Raw genomic sequence first — 21,082 nt, 5'->3', positions numbered from 1 at the left:
ACCGTGTTCACAGGGGTCTTAGGATGAGGGAAGAGACGAGGATCTGACTCCATGCTTCAGAAGGCTTGATTTATTATTTTATGATATATATTATATTAAAACTATACTAAAAGAATAGAAGAAAGGATTTCATCAGAAGGTTAGCTAAGAATAGAAAAGGAAAGAATGATAACAAAAGCTTGTGGTTCGAACAGAGAGTCCAAGCCAGCTGACTGTGATTGGCCATTAATTAGAAACAACCACATGAGCCAATCACAGATTCACCTGTTGCATTCCACAGCAGCAGATAACCATTGTTTACATTTAATTTCTGAGGTCTCTCAGCTTCTCAGGAGAAAAAAATCCTAAAGAAAAGATTTTTCATACAAGCTGTCTGTGACACAGGGGTGCCCCCGAGCCGCAGGGCAGAGCTGGGAGCAATCCCACTGCCCCCTCCAGCTCCTCGCCCTGAACAGGGTGTGCTGCACCAGGCCTGCCTCGTTTGGAGTGTCCCGGGCTGGAGAGAGACACAGAGAGGGAGGTTGTGGAGTTTCCTTCCCCAGGGCAGGTTTTCCTGGCTTGCAGGACTTAAAGCCACTCTGGTTTAGTGAGCCGGAAATTCCCTGTCGCTGCAAATCCAAGGAGAAGTGCCAAAGCAGAGGCTGAGCCTCTCCAGGAGAGTGGGGAGTGCTTGGCAAGAGCTCGAAAAAGCCCTAAAGAAAGTTAAAGGAGGAAATCCAACCACTTAAGCATTTTGTTCTTATGAGTTTTGACAGCTGATTTTTTTTTCCTCCTTTCTTAATAGCTCAGTCTCAGAGCCTGCTTCTCACCCCCTCCCATCCCTCTGTTCCTTGGGAGCTGCAGTGGTTTCACAGGTGATTAGAAAATGAACAGCTCTGCCCTCTCCAGATTTACTGTTATTAATATAAGCTGGTTTCCCAGAGAACAGTCTGGGAAAGCAGCACAGGCTCCTCTGCAGCACCACAGATGGGAAGGAGAATCCTGGTGCTCTCCATGGCTCTGTACCCTGCCTGGGGTCTGAGGCAGGTTCCTCCTGTGGGGCTGACACATCAGGGACCATCCCAGGAGTTACTCTCCAGTTTCTGAGTGGGGGGTGCCTGCAAAAATGCAGTTTCTTTGGGGTTTTGGGAGAAGAAAAAACAGTTTCTTTGGAGTTTTGGGAGTGTATGTGTGTGTGATGAGACCCCTGGGTTGGGGCTGGGCAAGGGGGTGGGAATGGTGTGGGGCCCCCACTGTGTCCCCACAGTGCCTCCAGGACAGACCCAACACAGGACAGGGATTCTGTCTGCAAGGAGGGAATCACCACTGCTGCTGCTGAGCAAATCCCTGTGAAATTAAAAGGTTTTTAATGGCAGAGGAGGAGGTGAGTGATCACTGGAAGTGCTGGCTGTGGCAGTGCAGAGCTGGTTCTGCCACCCTCCTGTACCCAGAGTGTCAAGGCCTGGCAGCTGCAGGGGACACGTCCCATGGTCCTTCCCCAGGGATTTCCTAAAGGGTTGCAGGGGGCTGGGGAAGGTGAGGGGGTGCAAAGTGCCCTCTTAGGGTGGAGAATTTTTTCTAGAAGCAAAGAAGGACCTTTTTGGGCACACTGATCCCAGCCCTCCGGAAAACATTACTTCTGGATGGCAAATAATTTTTTCCACCAGCACTGAGCTGTGTGCTGAGCCTGTCCTTGCTGTCAGTTGAGGCAGTGGGTGCTAAGCTCATCCGTGGCTCCCAGGACACCTGCAGCCTTGTCCCTGTGGGACATCCCCTTGTCCCAGGCCACTCCTGCAGGGTCTGCCTTTTGGCTGTTTCTGCCTGTGTTTCAGCTGTCTTACAGCATGTTGTGCTGTCTCTGTTGTCACTTTCAGAAGTGCTGCTCCTGTTGCCACTTTGCAGCTTTCTTTCCCTCTGTGTGAAACCCCAGGACACCTGAGGACATCTCCAAAGATGTGTGATGGATCTGACCTCTCCTTAGGGGTAGAAACGAGCCAAGGCACAGACTCTCATTTAACAACATGAAAAGGGGCCCTCTTTATTCTTCTTCACAGCTCAGCCATCCTGAGTGACTACAGCAAACTCCTGCTGTTGGCTTCTCTGACAGACTCTGCTGGCTGTTCCTGCTGAAGTATGACTGCAAATGTTTCCTTGGTATGACCAGAGGCTTTTACCTGGTTTGACTGTGGCTGCAGGCTCTAATTTTATGAGACCCAGACTGACCTCACAGCAGATCTTTTGTAGCAGCAACTCTTTCCCTTGTTTCATTCTTCTTTGTGTCTCTCTGGATTATTCCTTCTTCCTCAGGATCCTCTTCCTCCAGGCTCTGCCTGACCACCCAACCCATCCTTTTATCACCCTTACCTTCATTATTCACAGCTGTGGCCCATTCAGGACAAGGCTGTTCTTTGGTAATTAGTTCAGCTGTGCCTTTCCAGGGGTCAGTCCCTTGCAATCCCTCCTGTTTCACCCCCAGATGTGGCCGCTTTGGGGACTGGACCTGCACCGGGCACGCTGTGACCTGCTCTTCACAGAGGCCATCAACCAGAGGATGCAGGTTCCCCCCAGGCTGAAGGTGGCAGAGAGCTGCAGCCCTGGGGACAGGGCCACAGTGGCAGAGGATGTCCCTGCGTCCTTTAGGATGCACATCCCTGAGAGGATTTCTCTGGCAGGTAAAGCCCTGGGTTGTCTTTTGGGGTGGGGTAAACATCCTAGGGAGTAGAACCCCTTTATAAACCCCCCTTTTGTGTGCTTTGCTAGAGGAGAGGATGGGGGTAGATAATGCAGGCAGTTCTCTTCAGGAACGCAGGGCAGGATGGTGGATGGCTCAGGAGGAGACGGGAATGCAGGGCACCAGCAGAGATCTGGAGGGGCCTTAATGTTGTCATTATATTGCAAGAGTTCTATTGTCATTACATTGCAAGGGTTCTCTACTGCTAGAGTTTTGTACCTCCTTGATGTTTCTTGTAGGCAGCTCCTCTAGGCACTGACTCTTCCTTATCCTCACAGCAGCCAACTGACTCCAGTTCCCACCAATTCACTCTTTTATAACATTCTTCTCATTGGCTACAGCTGTGCCTGTTAAAATCAGGCCTGCTCCTAATCTTTAATAATTAACCCAGCTGCAACTCTATTACTTTCTATACTACCTTTATTTACTTATATTCTATCCCCCTACACCTTAATTCCAACAGGTGAGGAGCAAAATGTGGAGGCATCTCCCTCCATGCCTCCTGCAGTCCCCTCGTGGCCTTTGGGAGGGTCCCTGCTTTGGGATGCAGAATGTTTGGCCCTGTCTTTGACAGACAGGTCTGAAACCTTGCTGTCCTGAAGCAGTGGCTCTGCCTCTCTGGGTTGCCCAAAAAGCCCAGGGCATGGTGTTCATCTGGCACTAACCACAGGCTTGACTCTCCACATGGGTGCATCTCTCTTCCCTCTCCTGAGGCCATTCAGGTTGGCGTAATTCTTCCCTCTCTCCTTCCTGCAGAGATTCCAGACACGGGTTTGAGGCCAGTGCTGCTGACCCAGCCAAGGAGGGTGCCCTCTGTGGTGGTGCACGTGTCCCCAGAGCCCTCTGGGGACGTTCCTTTCCTGCCCCCAGCCAGCAGAGCCAGTGCCCAGCGACGCAAGCGAGCGGTACTGTGGGGTCAGGGATGGGTGCTGGGGTGGGGAAGGGGAACAATCCCAAATTCGGGGTTCTCCAGATAGCTGTTAGCACCCCAAGGCAGGATTCATCCTCCAGGAGGCCCTGGGAGTGAGGGGGTGGGGATGGTGGGGTCTCCTTCTGCCCCAGAGCCAGTGCACACCTGTGTGCTGGGACCTTGATCACATCTCCTGCTGCATTTTGTGGGCAGGGGGCAGGCTCAGGTAGCTGCAGTCTCACCACTGGCTACTGCTGCTGCTTTTTAAGTCCTGTTTTCCTTCTTGATGAAGTATGTGGCAGAGCTGGTTCATTACAGCAGTGTAAAGGGTTCTGGGGCCAGAGCCGAAAGCAGATTTTAGCTTTGTGTGAGAACCTTTCAAAGAGAGGTCCCAGGCATGGGCAGGCAAAGACTTGATTTGGCTGCTGGAGCTGCTGTTCTGCCTCCTCAAGTGCTTCAACCTCCCTGAAATTGGAGACCTGATCCTGGGTGGGTTAGGTTCAGAGTTTTGGATCTGGCTGGAGTTCAGCTCAGCAGGCTCCTTCTGGGGACCCTCTGTCCGCTCTGGGCACATCTCCCCACCTGCAGCAGCATCACCAGCCTGGGGCTCCTGCAGAGCTCCCCTGAGTGCTCTCCCTGTGCTGATGGGCCCCTGCAGCCCCCTCAGGGCACTCAGCCCTGTGCTGACGTGGTTCTGTTCCATTCCCACAGGGCCACCACAGCAGCAGGGCACGGAGGGACAGGACCCCGAGTGACAGTGCCCAGCTGGCCTTGCACAGCCCAGGACAGCACCACGAGGGGTGAGCAGGGGCCCAGAGCACCCAGGGTGGGTGGGGAGCAGCATCTGCTCTCACTGGGCTGTTTTGGAGCTGCTTTGGTGTTCTGGGAGGGACAGGGGGGATCCAAATCAGAGCAATGCAGTGCCTGGCAGGTCCTGCTCATCCATGGATGAGAGAGGAACGTGGCCTTTGCTGCCAGGGATGTTTGTGGTGGGCAGCTTTGAAGGCAGCTGTGTTGTTCCCCAGAGTCTCTGCAGTGGGGAATTTGTCTCTGAGCTCATCCTGGAGCAGGGACTGCTGTCCCCCTTGAAGGCCAGAGCTGCCCTGGGTGGCAGGAGAGCAGCATGGCACACAGCTGTGCTTGGCTTTGGAGCAATCAGGTGTCCCTCTGAGCCTGGGGCCTGCTGGAGAGGGTTCTCCCAGTGATGCCATCAGGGTGCCAGTGGCATTGCCCAGAGATTTGGAGCTGCTGGAGGGATGAGGGGCAGTGCCTTGTGCCAGGCTGTGTGAGACAGGCAGTAACAGGAATGATTCTGTGTGCACCCAGGCCAGGCTCCTGTGCCCTGCCTGCTCCCAGTGCCCCACTGCCCCTCTGCACAGAGGCAGGCAGGATCTACTCCATGCAGAACATCTTCCAGACCATGTACCTGCTGGGCCAGGTGCTGTTCCAGCGTGTCCAGGACTCTCTGTGGGACCCAAGGCCGTGCAGGTGACGTGTCCTGAGCCAGCTCTGTGTCACCCTGCAGGGACTGGGCTGGGCCTTGCTGGGACACGAGCTCTGTGAGCTCTGGGCTGCAGGGTGCTCCTGCATGGCTGCCTTGGGCTGCCCTTCTCACTGTGCCAGCTCTGGGTGCCAGGCCTGGGTGAGCCTCACTAACCAGCCTTGAGTCTGCTGCTCAGCTTAACACCAGTCCTGGGCACCTGAGTGCCCTGTGCTGCTCTGCCATTGCTGGGGGGTTGATGCTAAGCAAAGATAAATTTTTCTGTGTGCTTTTATAGCTTGTTGGAGAGGAGTGTGGGAAGGGAATGAAATCCAGAGCAGATGGCCTGACCCAGGGGCTGTCCCTGAGACAAGACACACCTTTGGCTGTGCCTTGGTCACTCTTAATTACCCTTTCCATGAACTCACCCCACAGCCAGTGCCCTGGCCAGGCTGTGGTGTCCCTCTGTGCTCCCTGGAGCAGGTGTGCAGTGCCCTCAGTCCCTGCAGATGTGCTGGAGGAACCATCTCCACCACCCTCATCTGTGCCCCTGCAGTGAATTCCCTTTGCTCAAAGACGTCCTTGCAGCCTTAAGGTGTCCCCACTGCTCTAAGGCTGCTGAGTACCTGCAGGGACAGCTAAATACTCCTCATTCTCCTTGAGCAAAGCCTCCAGGCAGAAAGGGAGGAGAAGCAGCATCCATCATCACATCCATCATCAGGGGCACATCCTGCCTTCCCTCCCCAGCTGCCTGCTGCTTGCTGAGCATCCAAAGTGATGTCTCTGCTCTTAAAAACTGGAGGCTGAGGCTGTCTTCAAACATCATTTTAATTTCTTAATGGCCAAGAGATCTGGTTAGTGGCTGCAAAGGACCTTCTCCCTCCTCCCTGTGGCAGTGCAGGGCATGCAGGCCATGGTAGCCTGCAGAGCTGCTGTGATGCACTGGGGTCACTCTGGGGCTTCTCCCCAGGCACTCATCTCCCTTTGGAAGCAGCCACCCTCAAACACCTCTGCTTAGTGCTTTACATCCCTTCAGATGCAGACATCCCCTCAGTATGACAGCTTTGTACCCTTGTGCAACAGTAAAAAAACCTAAAGGACTGTGCTGACTTGTTTGTCCTGGAATTTTAGCAAAGTCTGGTCTCAGACAGAGCCTGGAATATCTGGCTGACAGTGACCTCTTGAAGGGTATGAGTCACCAGAAAGCAATTTCTAGTCTCTACTTTAGAGGGTGTCTACCTGTATCAACTGGGATTTTGAGTGAAAAGCTGCAGGATGTGTCCTTTTTTCATGCTTCTCTACTGGGGAAAATTGCATTTTCTTTCTGTTGTGACTGTCATTTTACACTGCAGCTACATTTTGTGCAGGTATGATCTCACAAATGGAGTTTCAGACAGGGATTCAGTGAATCTCTGGGTTGTCTTCAGTGAGATCAGCATCATGTGGCAGAGATAAACACCCTTTCCTCCCCAGGGCTCCAAGGAGTGGGGTTAGGGGCTTGGTAACCCCCAGGGGATCAGTGAGTGCCTGTGTGAGTTATTGGTGATGGAATAGCTGACTTTGGACTAGCCTAGGATGACAGGAATTTATATTTTTCTCACTGTAGATCTGCTTTATTTTGTGGCTCAGTGGTGTGGACCCTGCAGTGAGGCTGTGCCTCCAGGGGCTGCCCTGGACATCGGTGGTCTGTGCTGCCTCTGCCAGTGCAGCAGCTCATTCCCTGTGTTTCCAGGGAGGGAAGAAAGTGCTGAGCATTGGAGTTGCTTGTTTATGTTTCAAATTGCAGATAAAATGTGCTACAAGAGCAAAAAGTGATAGTTCCCTCCAGCTGATGGCAGCTTCCTCACCTGCTGATGCAGACAGGATCACCCCTCCATTCCAGCACTGTCCTGTCACAGCTGCTTACCTGGCTGGCCCTAAAGATGTTTTACCCAGCCCTCAGTGAACTCCTGGCACTACAGAGGGTGGATGCTTAGTAGAAATGTTTCTCTCTGTTTTCTCTCTATTGCCTCTCTGAAGAAATACAAGCCTGTGTTTCCTGTTACCTGTCCTGGCACGTGCTGTCTGTCTGTCTGTCCCCTTTGGGTGCATGCTGGAGGGTACCAGTGTGCATGGGGGGGTTCAGGAGAGATGAGTGCATGCTGTGCAGGGGCTGTTTGCCTTGTCCTGGTGCAGCACAGCCTGGGCACACATTCCCTGCACTGTGGTGTTGTGAGGGTCCCCAGGATGAGGTGGGAGATGAGAATTTGACTGCATGTTCTCAGAAGGCTGATACATTATATGATATTATATATTATTATGTTATATATATAATATATTATATATAATATATTATATTAAATTATATATATTATATGTTATAAAATATATATAATATATTATAATAATATATTTTATATTTATATATAAATATATATTTATATGTTTATATATATTATATTTATATAATTTATATAAATATATATTTATTTATATTTTATATATTAATTATAATATTATATATGTTATAATATTATATAATATTATGTATATAATATATATTATTTATTATATTAGAAATTATATACTAAAACTATACTAAAGAAAGTGAAAAGGATACATCAGAAGGCTAGACAAGAATGATAATGAAAGCTCGTGACAGACGCCTCAGAGTCTGACACAGCTGATGGTGATTGGTCATTAATTAAAAACAATTCACATGGAACCAATCAAAGCTGCACCTGTTGGTAAACGATCTCCAGACCACATTCCCAAGCAATCAGATAATTATTGTTTTCATTCTTTTCTGAGGCCTCTCAGCTTCCCAGGAGAAGAAATCCTGGTGATGGGATTTTTCAGAAAATATCATGGTGACACTGCATGGCTCAGCTCCCTGGGGCAGCGCTGCATTTGTGGGGGTCAGCTGCACCCCACGAGCAGTTCTGGCCCCTCTGCATCTCTGCTTTCCTTCCCAGCTCCCAGGAGCCCGTGCCAGCTGCAGAGAGCACCTCGGAGGAGGCGGGGGTGACCGAGGTGGCAGCAATGAGAAGGCAGGTGAGATGGGGCAAAGGGATGCAAATGCTGTTTGCTGGGAAAGCCACAGGGGATGGGTGAGGAGGCTGCAGGGGCAGCTCTCAGGGCTGGTGGGCTGCTGCTGTCAGACTGGTCCTGCCTTCAGGAGAGGACTTACATGTGTGTTACCCATCGAGCTCCTACCCTGAGGGGCTGCAGGACCCAGCCAGGCCCCTCTGGTAGCACTGAGAGGGGCTCAGATGCTCTCTGAAGGGGAGAATCTTCCTGAAGCATCTGCTGCAGACCAAGGTGCTGCAGTCACTCCTCCCACACAAAGGTAGCTTCTGCTTTAGAGAAGGAGGACCTGAAGTGTTGGGGAAGATGAAACAGGAAAGCCTTATAAATATGATTGCCTGGCCAAAGATTCTGAGAATATGGAAACTATAAGCAAGATGGAAATGAAAGCAAGCTTTGAGATCCCTTAGTTACTGAACAACTGGAAAACAATGGTGTGGCCAGCTGAAGGTGATCCCCTTTTAGTGAAACAACACTCTCTGCTTGCAGACAGGCCCAAGTGTCAGAGCACACCCTGCCAGCTTGGCAGAAGGGGCCCAAAGAGGAGTTTTTAGGGTTTAAAATGTAACACAGGATGGTAATGCAATGATTCTTGTAGGCTGTATGTAAATGCTGTAGGATTTGTATCTTGTATTAGATTGATTAGTCAGAATCAGAATATTCAGCACAGAAGTAAGATTAATTGTATTGAAATGGAAACCTTGCTCTCTTTTACTCTTTCATCCTCTCTCTTTTACTCTTTTGCTCTCTCTCATCTTCTTTACCATGCTCCTGCCTTCTTTCTCTTTCCCATTCCCTTTACCTCTCTCTCCCTCTTTGGGGCCTGCTCTGAGCTGTGGCTGGCAGCTCCCAGCAGGGCCCTGCACCCAGGCCCTTTGCAATAAACCCCAAGTTCCAGCCCTGGCTGCAGAGATCTCTGTCTCTGTCCATCCTGACCATCCTACCTCTGCCACTCCTACACTGAAGGAGCAGAGCTCCCTCTGTGCCTCCCTCCTGTGCCCCTCTGGGAGGTGACAGTGCCCCTGTGGGTGCTGACAGTGCGCCTGTGCTTCCCTTGCAGCTGGCCAGGATCTCGGGGAGGCTGCGAGTGCTGGAGGAGCAGTGCCACGCCTGGAGGCAGAAGGAGGCCCTGGTGTACTCTGTGATGATCTCTGCTTGCCTCATCAACACCTGGCTGTGGCTCAGAAGATGACAGCCCGTGCCCAGCCTCCCCTGCTCACCTGGCAGGGTGGGTGAGGGCAGGCAGAGGAGCATTTTTTGTGTACTTGCCAGCAGTGAAACTTTTTTTCTTGCCTAAGACTGCTTTCTGCACTGTGGGCCCTCAAGAGTGTGTGTCCTTCAGGCCTTGGTGACAGTGAGGGTGTGAGAAGCTGCTGTGAGGAGCTGAGGTCTCTGAAGAGCTGGTGGCTGGCACAGGAGGTGTCCTGTCCTGTGCAGGTGCCCTCAGGCTGCCAGAGGAGATGCAAACCTGAGGAACTGAGTGTTTGTGGGTGTGGGGTCCTGTTACAGTCACAGCCTGGCCACATCCCACCTTGGAGATCTCAACTCTGACCCCATAAAAGTTCTCAGCTAACTGCTGTGGTCTGTTCCTCACTGAAAGTTTCTAAACTTCTGCTGGGTTTCCTTTTCTTCCTTTTTCTTCCTTTGGTGGAGGAGATGCTGCCAGTCTTCTGTGCCCCAGCCCCTCTTGCAGGAGTGGAGCAGGAGGGGCCAGGAGCTCCATCCCTGCAGCCACAGCAGGTTTGCAGATGTTCACATGTGAGAGCCTTGCTGGCATCTAGGCTTATCCAGAGGCTTGGCTCTTTCCCAGAGAGATTTACATGGGAAACCTCTCCATGGGGACTCTCTGGATTATAAAACCTCAGAGCAACAGCAATAGCACCAAACAGGGCAGAGTAAATAGATATTTGTTAGGCTCCCCTGGCAGAGGGGAGTGGAGGAGTGTCTCTCCTGGGTCTTGCTGCCAAGCTGTAACTTCAGTGATGGTGCAAGAGCATGGGTGAGGGAAATTCCTGACCCAGATGCTCTTTAGCTGTGAACAAGCTCAGTTTAACAGCTTTTCTGTTTGTTCCCTTCTCTAGAGTTTATTAACACTTGGTTCTAAGGTGACTTTGAGATGTTTTTGGTGGCTCATCCAGCACATCTGCTGGAGGTGTGCACGCAGGCCCTGGGGGCAGGTTTTGGCAAGGCTTAACAGGACCTCTCTGTGTCACCTGTACCTAATTATAGCTGGATCTACATGTCATCCAGATGTCCCAATAGCTTATTTACAGACATCAGAGCTCAGGTGTTTTCTGCTTGACACCGCACCAAGTGGCCGTGACTGCAAATCTGGCAGCTGGACAGGGACTGATGAATAACTGATAAATAACTGTCCCCAGGAAATTGCAGCTCTGAACCTGGGGCTGATTGCTGAGCTGGGGACAGAGCTGGCATTCACTGCACACCAGAGCCAGGGTGGTGTGCTGGGTGCTGTGGCAGGGTCACCAGGGGCCCTTGCACAGCTGTTGTGGGTAAGGGGGTGTGAGTGGGGCCAGGAAATGGGGTGAATTGTCTGGTTTCTCTCCTTTGAGAGGTGTTAATGTGTTGTGGAGGAAGCTTGTGTTTGGGGTTTATTTTAGGGATGACTTTGGGAAGGCACACCACCTTCAAAGTGTGGCTGGAAGGTGTTTGGAGGAGAGGTGGCCAAACTGGATGTGTTCTCATGGGCAGGTTGTGGAAAATATGACTTATATGTAAGGCATAAATGCTGGTGTAAATCTGGAAACACTGACCCCAAAATGCATATTTTAATAAAGTCTTTGTGTTCTGGATGTGTTTATTTTCTGTGGAGTCTGGTCCTGATGTCCCAGTCAGTGGGAGCAGGTAAGGTTCATTCCCTTGGCAGCAGGACTGTCACCTGCTCATGGGTGTCTCAGCTGCCCTGGCTGAGGGAGAATCCCGAGTAGAAAAGCTTCTGGCTAATGCTGTCCCTGTTGGAGTGTGATGCTTTTATTTCCTATTTTCCCCTCCTTGCCTCCTCCTCCTCCTGGCTGCTTTGTCCCAAGGCAGCACACGTGGCAGGGCTGGGTGTCCCCAAGGGCCACTGCCACGACAACTGCACAGCAAATAAAGTGTTTTGTGCACGATGGGGCTCGAGGGAGCAGCTCTGAAGCTCCCATGGTCCTTTTGGAGGCAGAGAGCAAACAGAGAATTGGAATGGGGGCACATTGCTGCCAGTGTTGCTGGTGAGCTGTCACCTGGAGTGTGTGATGTGGGGACAAGAGCAGGGGGACATCCTGTGCTGCTGGGTGCTCACCCAAGGCTGGGAAATTCTGTTTGTTCCCTTGGACTGCCTGCTGCGTGGGTGCTCAGGGAGATCAGAACAAGGGGAATTCAAGGCTTTGAAGGGGAAAGGAGAAGGTAAACCTTTGATAGCAAAGATAAAAGAGACTCCAGGCGTTGGTGCTTTCAGATCAGCCCTGCACAAGGTGCAGGACTCCGTGTGCCTGTCGGGGATGGATCCTCAGCCGCTGCTAATGGTTACATCCTGAGGGGGAGGAGAAAAGCTGACCTCTTCCTGGCTGCCTTGGGGATGCACATTTTTTGCTAACTAGGCATTAGAATGACTTCCTGAGCAAAATAAGAGGGCAGAAATTGGTGAAAGGCACGTTTCATGATCACCTTCAAACTCTGCAGCTCTTTGCTGGGACTCCAGAGCAGCACTTTTGGTCCCCTGCTCTGCCAGCAGGCAAAGAGGTAAGTGGTTGTGAGTGTGTTAAATGTGTCTGCCTTTCCCAGTTTTCCATCCTAGCAGCAGCTGTGCCACACCTCTGAAGCAGGGACAGAATCACTATTTTGCCCTTCCCCAGGGCAGGGCTGGGAGGGGAGTGGGAGCAGAACCCTGGGCAGCAATCCGGGTGCGTCCCCTGGTGTGGCAGCACCTGAGCCCAGCTGGGGCTGCTGGCTGTGCCTGTCCCTGGCTGCACAGAGACCCGGGACACAGAGCAGCTCAGCAGGGCTGGGGACTCCGGACACAGAGCAGCTCAGCAGGGCTGGGATCTCCAGCATGGCTGGCATCTCTGGGACACAGAGCAGCTCAGCAAGGCTGGGATCTCCAGGACACAGAGCAGCTCAGCATGGCTGGGATCTCCAGTGGGCACTGTTCTGGAGTTGTTGGGGTCCCTCCAGCCCCCAGGAGGCGATGGCTGGGGGGAGAAGGGAACATGTACACAGGGAAATGGAGCATCCCCGAGCAGCACATCTCCCTCCTCCCCTTTCATCCCCAGACACGGCTGCTGCCAGCTCCTCGGAGTGCACCTTGCTGCTCAGGGCACGGGGGCTGCTCCAGGGTGGTGACAGCCACACGGGGTGGGCACTGTCCCCCTGTCACTGTGCTGGTACACTGCTGATCCTGCCCTGCCTTCGCGTTTGAAAAGCCCGAGGGAGCTCCTGGGGCAGGGATGTGACCCAGCCAGCCCTGCCAGCCCGCCTGAGGCAGCGCTCCAGGATCCGGGGGACACCGGGCTCGAAAGTGGACGATGGTGGCAGCACTGGTGGCACCAGTGCTGAAGAAAAGGAAAGGGAGACAGAAAAGGAAAGGAGAAAGGAAAGGAAAGGAGACAAGGAAAAGAAAGGAAAGACAAGGAGAGGAAAAGGAGACGGAAAGGAGACAAGGAAAGGAAAGACAAGGCAAAGCACAGAGAAGCCAGGCAAGGCAACCAAAGCAAAGCAAAGGAGGAGGAGGAGGCAGGCAAGGCAAGAGAGGGGTAGGAAGGACAAGGCAAGTAAAGGCAAGGAAGGGGAGACAAGCAGGGTAAAGGAGGGGTTGGAGTGGGAAAGACAAGGCAAGGGAGGGGCAGGCAGGGCAGGGAGAAGGAGGACTGCACAAGGCGAGGAATGGGAAGGGGAAGGACAGGCAAGGCCAGGTAACAGAGGGCAAGGAGAGCGGGAAAGAGGAAAGGCAAAGGGGAGGCAGGCAGAACCAGGGAAGAGAAGGAAACAGAGGGGTTCCTGTGGCAATGAATGAGGAGCCTGAATGATGAGGAGAGCGTCTCTCATGGCTCCTGGCAGCTGTGGGATCTCTTGGGGAGAACAAAACACCCTGCATGATGCCTGGGGAACATGGTGTGGGCTCCTGCCATGGTGTGGGACCCTCTCTTCCCACACCGTGCTGGATTCCTGCGTTCAAATGTGTGATGTGTCCTGCATGTGTTTCCTGTGGCTGTTCTGTGCTCATTGCAGGTCCCCGGGGCAGGGTGTGTGCCCCTGGTCCCCTCTCCCTGAGGATGCCAGCCAGGAGCAATGGTGTGCACAGCTCCCCAGCCAACCACCAGCCCCAGGGTGGCACGGAGGGCACAGGGCTCAGCACCAGCAGGTCAGCAGCTCCCTGCTTTGGGCAGGGGAGGGAAAGGCCTGGCATGGGCACTGTCACAGACACATTTTATGAAAAAAAATCCTTTTGCTGGGATTTTTTCTCCTGAGAAGCTGAGAAGCCTCATAAACTAAATGTAAACAATAATTATTTGCTGCTGTGGAATGCAACAGATGCATCTGTGATTGGTCTCATGTGGTTGTTTGTAATTAATGGCCAATCACAGTCAGCTGGCTCAGTCTCTCTGGTCAGTCACAAGATTTTATTTTCATTCTATTCTTTTTCTATTCCTTGCAAGCCTTCTGATGAAATCCTTTTTTCTACTCTTTTAGTATAGTTTCATAATATAATATAATATAATATAATATAATATAATATAATAATCAGCCTTCTGAAACATGGAGTCAATATTCTCATCTCTTCCCTCATCCTGGGACCCCTGTGAACACCACCACAGGGCAGGGCTGTGGTGCCCAATCTCTGCTGCCAGCTTCCCCCAGTGTGCCTGTGTGTGTGGTGGCACAGGGTGGGTGTGATCCCACAGAAAGACACAGACTTTACCAGGATTTCCTGGGAGGGGCTGTGGGAAAACTCAGAGAGAAGAAAAACAATTATTATCTTCATTTGCTACATCTGCTGTTTGACACATGTGGAATGTGTTATGGAGATTATTTACCAAAAGGGATTTCTTAATTAGACTTTGGTGAGAGTGTTTTAATTTATTAACCAATTAGGTCAAAACTCTGTCGTGACTGTCTGTAAGGGTCACGGGTTTTTCTTTCTAGTATAGTATAGTTAATATATTATAACTTAATAAAATATTTAACCAGCCTTCTACAATCATGGAGTCAACACATTATTCTGGGGTTCACCACTACAATAATCTCCTTTTTCCCCATGGCAGGACCTGCTCAACCCAGGATGGCACCAGCTCAGAGCTGCAGAGAGGCGCCAGCCTGCCTGGGGGGGAGCAGAGGGCTGACCACGCTTTCCAAGGCCAGGGAGCCTTGGCCAGGTATTTGTGTGTGCCCTGGGGTGGGGTGAGGCCTTTGTGCACTGGGGCCTTCTGTAGGGTGAGAATCCCCTTCTGCTGTATGGAATTCATGGGATGAGCATCTGTGAATGCTGCCCTTGGTGCCCCAGTGCCCCTGGAGAGGGTTTTGGTGTGGGATGGCTTCAACCCCACTGTGCTCAGAGGCTCCTTTCCCTGCAGGCAGCCTCCCTCTGCCTCAGCGCCCCACAGGTCCCTCATATTCCTGTGGGAGTGACAGCAGGACTGGAGTAGAAGTTGTGTGACTCTGTCAGGGTGGTCTCTATTGCTTGTGTATTTTTGGTCCCACATCATCACTAAAAGGGATGAACCACAAATTCTTGTGCTTGAATGTCAGACGCATTTTATGAAAAATCCTTTCCTGAGGATTGTTCCTCCTGAGAAGCTGAGAGGCCTCAGGAACAAAATGTAAACAATGATTATCTGCTGCTGTGGAATGCAACAGGTGCATGTGGGATTGGTCTCATGTGGTTGTTTCTAATTAATGGCCAATCACAGTCTGGCTGGCTCAGACTCTCTGGTCAGTCGCAAGATTTTATTATCATTCTTTCTTTTTCCTTTAAAGCCTTCTGATGAAATCCTTTATTCTATTCTTTAGTATAGTTTTAGTATATAATTTTCTTTTAATATAATATATATCATAAAATTATAAATCAGCCTTCTGAAACACGGAGTCAGATCCTCCTCTCTTCCCACTTCCTGGGACCCCTGTGAACACCACCACGCTTGAGAGGAGCTGTGAGAGTTTTCTCCCCTGATGTCTCTGTTGAAGCTTTCCCTGTCCTTGCTGTGTGTTGTTAACCCCTGGTGTGCCTGTCTCCCTGTGCAGGATAGCACGGCTGGTGCTGGTGCTCAGGGACTGGGCCAACAAGAGCCTGCACGAGGAGCAGCAGAGGCCAGATCCCTTCCTGGAGCGATTCCAAGGCCCTGAGCTCCTGACAGTGCCCGCAGGAGCTGCTGACGGGCTCGAGGATGAGGAGACTGAGAAGTTAAACAAAAAGTAGGGTCCCTTTGCTGTGGTCCCTGCTGTCCTCGGCTGGGGATCAGCTGTGTGTGGAGCTCAAGGGGGAAAGAAGGGGGTGGGAAAGAAAGATCTGGGGTGTGGTGGTGGGAAGGGTCCCTCCTGCCCTCTCCAGCCCCTGTCTTGGCACCAGCCTGGCTCTGCTGGGCTGTTTTGTTGACACACAGGAGCTGGTGGAGTGTCCCTGTGGAAATCTCAGACCTGGCCTGTCCCTCAGCCATGGGATCTTCTCCCTCCTGCTCCATGCCCATCGGACCTCCCCAGTTCATACCAGCCCCACACTAGGGTTGTTTTTGGAGCCAGCCTGGGTCTGTAATAAGATGCACCTTGTGCATGTGAGGGGCTGGACACAAGGCAAGGGATGCAGGACTGCACACAGCAGCCACTGCATCCCACCCAGGAGCCACCAGCCTGGGATTTGCCACTCTCATTCATCATCTGCAGCATGAAGGGACTCTGTTTGCTGCCTGTGTCCCCACAAAGAGCAGCTTTGTGAAAAGGCTCTTTCAGATCCAGCCCTTTCATCTCCTCAGCTCACACTCCTGGTGAGAAGCAATAACCTGGCTTTTCTTCTGCTGGCTAATTAGAGGGCAAAGCTCACAGCCTACCCTGGACCCTGCCATTATACATGGTAATTAAAACACCAAGAAATAATTGTTTTCTGTAGGAGAAAAATAATCTGAGCCTTGTATCTGGGTCTTTATTAGTAATGGAAGAAAAGGCTGTTCTGCCCTGTGAGGCTGAGGGGGGCTTGCTCATGGCTAGAAGGAGCTGAGGTGTGCTGGGAAAGGGCTGCTCAGTGCCACTGGGTTCTGGGGGTCCAGTGGGAACTGCTGGGGTTTTCTAGGTGCTCATTTCCACAGGTAAGAAGAGCCCCAAGCCTGGCAATCCCACACATGAGCTGCTCATGGCCGTGGCAGGCTCCAAAGCCTTTGGGGAGAGGCAGATTGTTCCCTCCTCCTGGGTTAACTCTGTTTTTCCAGCCTTGGTCCTGCTGCCCAGAGTCAGTGATTCTGGCCTCCTGTCATGGCAGCACTGGTGATTTAAAGCTGAAATTACCAACCCCATGAATGAACAGCATTGCTGAGGTTTTGGTGGTGGTGGGTGCTGGCTGCAGGTGAGTCGTTCCCCTGTGCACTGCTGTCTGTCCCAGGGAGCAGAGCCCCTTTCTCAAAAAACAAATGTTCAAGCTGCACTTTCTGGTTAAAAATAAGCCTTTTTATGGGGAGGCTGGATCACCACTTGTCTGTGGGTGCACAGAGGATGAACAGAGGGACTGGGGCTGGCTTTGAGCCGAGTGCCAGGGCCCACACTCTGGGCACGGCCTGTACTCCAGGGAAAGGAGACTTCCAAGCAGGGGTGCTGCCTTTAAAGCTGCCACAGTAATGGGGTGGGCATGGGGAATCTGTTGGCAAGCGGGTTGGGTTTTTTCCTATCACTGGAGGGAGTTTTGTGGTCAAAAGCTGGGAGGGAGGGAAGGAGGAGAGGGTGTTTTGCCCCACCAGGCTGCTACAAGCCTATCAACCCAGCCACAGAGTTTCTCTTGCCCAGCCTCTCCAGTGAATCTGGCAAGTGGAGCACACACTCCTTATCTCAGCGTCCCAGGGCGAGCAGGATCAAACACTTGGGAGCAGTTCAAAGGCTGGAGCCGGGCTGTGCAGCCTGCAGGAGGCACAGGAGGCAGCCCTGCCGTGCCAGCTGCCCCCGGGGCACTGCTCTGGGGCTTGGGCAGCCCCTCTGTGCTGCCACTGATCTGCAGCACACTTTGCTCCCTGTTCCAATCACTCTTCTCTTCAGATGTGCCTGGCACGGGTCCCTGCCTCACCTGGGAGAAGCAATGCCATGTACATCAAGAGAACTTTCCTGATCCCCCCCTTTCCACACATCTGTTCCTGGCTCTGCACGGGGGTACTGTGGCATGTGGGCCATGTGCTTTGTCTCACCATCCACAGGTTCCTCTTCTGCTGCTTTCTCAGCTCAGTTTAGGGATAAAGGATCCTGAACAGTGCTGGGATTTGGCACTGCTGGGATTTGGCACTGCTGGGATGGTCCTGGCTCAAGGCTGGCACCCAAGCTGCAGCTCTGCTGGAGACACCGTGCTGCAAGGCATGAAGGACGGGGCTCACATGCTTTGTTCCAACCCTGTTTTCCACATTTCCAGGAGGAAATGGCTGTTCTTTGTGGTGGACCCTGCGGGGGACTGCTATTACCGCTGGCTGGCTGTGATTGCGGTTCCCGTCCTCTACAACTGGTGCCTGCTCGTGGCCAGGTGAGGTTGTAGGGTTCCCTGCCTCCTGTGACCCTCCTGATCACCTGCTGGCTGTGGTCAACCAGGACCAAACTGACACTGCTAGGCACTGAAAGGAAAGAGACGCTTCCCATCGCTGTCCATTCTGGCCCAGCTGGAAAGGACCTTGGTTTCAGGGTCATTTGGGAGGTGGCTTCAAGGGAGGGCAGATTTTTCATAGCAGAGAGTTTTAATTCCTGGAAGAGGAGCTCTCAGTGGCCAAGCTCTGTTGCAGAGCTGGGTGCCTCAGGATCAGCCAACATTCAGCTGTAATAGTTAGAGATGTGGGGATTTGTGGTCTCACACCCTGTTTGATGACCTTCCTCCACCAGGGCCTGCTTCACTGACCTGCAGAAGACCTATTTAGTGCTGTGGCTGGTGTTGGATTACATCTCAGATGCTCTCTACCTCGGGGACACAGTGATCCGCCTGCACACAGGTGAGCAGCAGCACCATCCTGGCTTTCCTTTAATCCCTTTCAAGTGCAGATGAGCTGCAAGGGACAGGCCCAATCCCCAGGTCCATTAGAAGGAGGGTTTTGCCTACCTCGGCGTTCACAAGTATGAAACAGTCTCCAGAGAAAGAATCTAATTAGAAGATCTGAGAAATGGAGCAAGTTTCAATATGAAAGATTAATCATCCCAGCTTTCAACTTCACCTTTGAATAATTGTACAAAATTACCTGCATTACTATTAGTATTCGGGCACAGTTGAAGGTCTGTATCTCTGATTTTGCATCAGTTCAGCTCATGAATTATCTGCATGGAAAAATGGTAGAATTTAATGTTCTCGGAAGGCAGCACTTGGCTCTACATTTTCTGTCAGAACTGCAATAATTAATGATCTGGAGGATGGAAACCTTTGTGTTCCTTTTTCTTCATGGCAAGAGACTAAATCCCTGAGTTACATCTTTGGGTGGCTTTTGCCAGATGAAGGCCTTGAGTGATAACAAACTGAGTAGAGCAGGTGTAACCATGTTCACAGGGGTTTTTGGACTGGAGAAGAGACAAGGATCTGATTCCATGTTTCAGAAGGCTTGATTTATTATTTTATGATATATATTACATTAAAACTATACTAAAAGAATAGAAGAAAAGGTTTCATCAGAAGGCTGGCTAAGACTAGAACAGCAAAGAATGATAACAAAGGTTTGTGGTCTGGCTCTCTGTCTGTGCTAGCTGGGCTGTGATTGGCCATTAATTACAAACATCCAAATGGGCCAATCAAAGATGCATCTGTTGCATTCCACAGCAGCAGATAATCAATGTTTACATTTTGTTCCTGAAGCCTCTCAGGAGGAAAAATCCTAAGGAAAGGATTTTTCATAAAAGATGTCTGTGACAAGCAGGAACTGGTAATATTTGGGTGACCCTGAGTATTTATGCACACAAATCCATGGCATACCATAGACTATTGCCCAGGTGCTCACAAAACCTGCAGAAAAATCAAACTTCAACCAAGATAATCCTGTGATTTGCTTCTCTTCAGGGTTCTTGGAACAGGGCCTCCTGGTCAAGGACCTGAAGAAGCTACGGGATAACTACATCCCCACGCTGCAGTTCAAGCTGGATGTTCTCTCCATCCTGCCCACAGACCTGGCCTATGTTTGGCTGGGGTTGCACCGCCCCGAGCTGCGTTTCAACAGGCTGCTGCGCTTCTCCCGCATGTTCGAGTTCTTCGACAGGACCGAGACCAGGACCAGCCACCCCAACATCTTCCGCATCAGCAACCTGGTTCTCTACATCCTGGTCATCATCCACTGGAACGCCTGCATTTACTATGCCATCTCCAAGGCCATTGGCTTTGGGGAGGACAGCTGGGTGTACCCCAACGTCACAGAGCCTGAGTACGGCTCTCTGACCCACGAGTACGTCTACTGTCTCTACTGGTCCACGCTGACGCTGACCACCATTGGGGAGACCCCTCCTCCTGTGCGGGATGAAGAGTACCTCTTCGTCATCTTCGACTTCCTCATCGGCGTCCTCATCTTCGCCACCATTGTGGGCAACGTGGGCTCCATGATCTCCAACATGAACGCCACCAGGGCGGAGTTCCAGGCCAGGATCGATGCCGTCAAACACTACATGCAGTTCCGCAAGGTGAGCAAGGACCTGGAAACCAAAGTCATCAAGTGGTTCGACTACCTGTGGACCAACAAGAAGGCGGTGGACGAACGGGAGGTCCTCAAGAACCTCCCTGATAAGTTAAGGGCAGAGATTGCCATCAACGTTCACCTGGAGACGCTGAAGAAGGTGAGGATTTTCCAGAATTGCGAGGCGGGGCTGCTGGTGGAGCTGGTGCTGAAGCTTCGCCCTCAGGTGTTCAGCCCGGGGGATTTCGTGTGCCGCAAAGGGGACATTGGGAAGGAGATGTACATCATCAAGGAGGGCAAGCTGGCCGTGGTGGGGGAGGATGGCATCACACAGTACGCTCTGCTCACTGCAGGGGGCTGCTTTGGTGAGATCAGCATCCTCAACATTAAAGGCAGCAAGATGGGCAACAGGCGCACGGCCAACATCATCAGCTTGGGCTACTCTGATCTCTTCTGCCTGTCCAAGGAAGATCTCATGGAAGCAGTCACAGAGTACCCTGATGCCAAAAGGATCTTGGAGGAGCGTGGCAGGGAGATCCTGATGAAGGAAGGGCTGCTGGATGAGTCAGCTGCAGAGGAAAGCACAGAAGGGAAGAGCGTGGAGGAGAGGCTGGACAGGGTGGCCTCGAGCCTGGACACGCTGCACACGCGCTTTGGCCGGCTCCTGACTGAGTACAACGATGCGCAGATGAAGCTCAAGCAGCGCATCACCGCTCTGGAGGCCAGGATGAGGCAGGAGGAACTGGAGGATTTCTTCTCTGACAGCTCAGACAGTCTGTTTGAGGATGAGGAGAAAGCTTCACCTGGGGGTGGGATGCAGTGAGGGGAACAGAGTCAGCTGGATGATGTCTGACCCGGTGCTGAGGCAGTGTTTGCTGTTTTTCAAGGCACACCCTGTGGCTGCCTTGCCAGGGCCTTTTCTCAGGTCCTTAGCACTGCTGCTGTGGCACTGCCCTGATGGCAGCCCCTGAGGTGGCTCCAAATCAGGGGATTCTCCCAGCTCCTCCTCTGTCCTGTCACTTTTTTTACTGTCTTTTGAGTTCAGCCTTTATAACTCACTCCAGGTGGTCAGTCCTCAGTGAGTGTTTGCAAACACTGCCCAGAAACTTTAC

The 21,082-nt window shown here is 51.9% G+C and overlaps 2 protein-coding genes across 3 annotated transcripts; both read left to right on the top strand.

Annotated features, from left to right (window-relative positions):
- Nucleotides 1-1,851: 1,851 nt before the first annotated feature.
- On the top strand, nt 1,852-10,643 carry LOC128945629 (mitochondrial fission factor-like). Of its 2 annotated transcripts, XM_054289386.1 has the most exons (7): nt 1,852-2,133; nt 2,456-2,651; nt 3,467-3,615; nt 4,332-4,420; nt 4,947-5,108; nt 8,055-8,133; nt 9,227-10,643. In XM_054289386.1, the coding sequence occupies exons 1-7, from the start codon at nt 2,113-2,115 to the stop codon at nt 9,356-9,358; spliced, it is 828 nt and encodes a 275-aa protein (XP_054145361.1). In that variant the 5' UTR covers nt 1,852-2,112; the 3' UTR covers nt 9,359-10,643. The 2 variants fall into 2 exon arrangements, with proteins under 2 accessions (XP_054145361.1, XP_054145360.1); XM_054289385.1 differs by lacking the exon at nt 4,947-5,108.
- A 1,178-nt stretch (nt 10,644-11,821) lies between these two features.
- Nucleotides 11,822-20,793, top strand: LOC128945618 (cyclic nucleotide-gated olfactory channel-like). The gene is given in 8 exon segments (XM_054289373.1): nt 11,822-11,841; nt 11,843-11,904; nt 13,390-13,522; nt 14,424-14,534; nt 15,400-15,570; nt 17,753-17,860; nt 18,211-18,317; nt 19,367-20,793. Coding segments are annotated over 8 exon segments (2,139 nt in total).
- Nucleotides 20,794-21,082: the final 289 nt, after the last annotated feature.

The sequence above is a fragment of the Melozone crissalis genome, unplaced genomic scaffold (assembly GCF_028551555.1).
Source record: "Melozone crissalis strain CALT ecotype California unplaced genomic scaffold, PUWL_Pcris_2 ptg000068l_1, whole genome shotgun sequence".
Lineage (NCBI taxonomy): Eukaryota > Metazoa > Chordata > Aves > Passeriformes > Passerellidae > Melozone > Melozone crissalis.
This window is presented reverse-complemented; position numbering and strand designations above follow the sequence as displayed.

What these genes read in the sequence shown, in the direction of transcription:
- LOC128945629 (XM_054289386.1), top strand. Translation starts at nt 2,113, where the DNA reads ATGACTGCAAATGTTTCCTTG. An exon ending in TGAGAGGATTTCTCTGGCAG is followed by an intron (nt 2,652 to 3,466) that starts GTAAAGCCCTGG and finishes TCCTTCCTGCAG; the next exon opens with AGATTCCAGACACGGGTTTG. An exon ending in CCCAGCGACGCAAGCGAGCG is followed by an intron (nt 3,616 to 4,331) that starts GTACTGTGGGGT and finishes CCATTCCCACAG; the next exon opens with GGCCACCACAGCAGCAGGGC.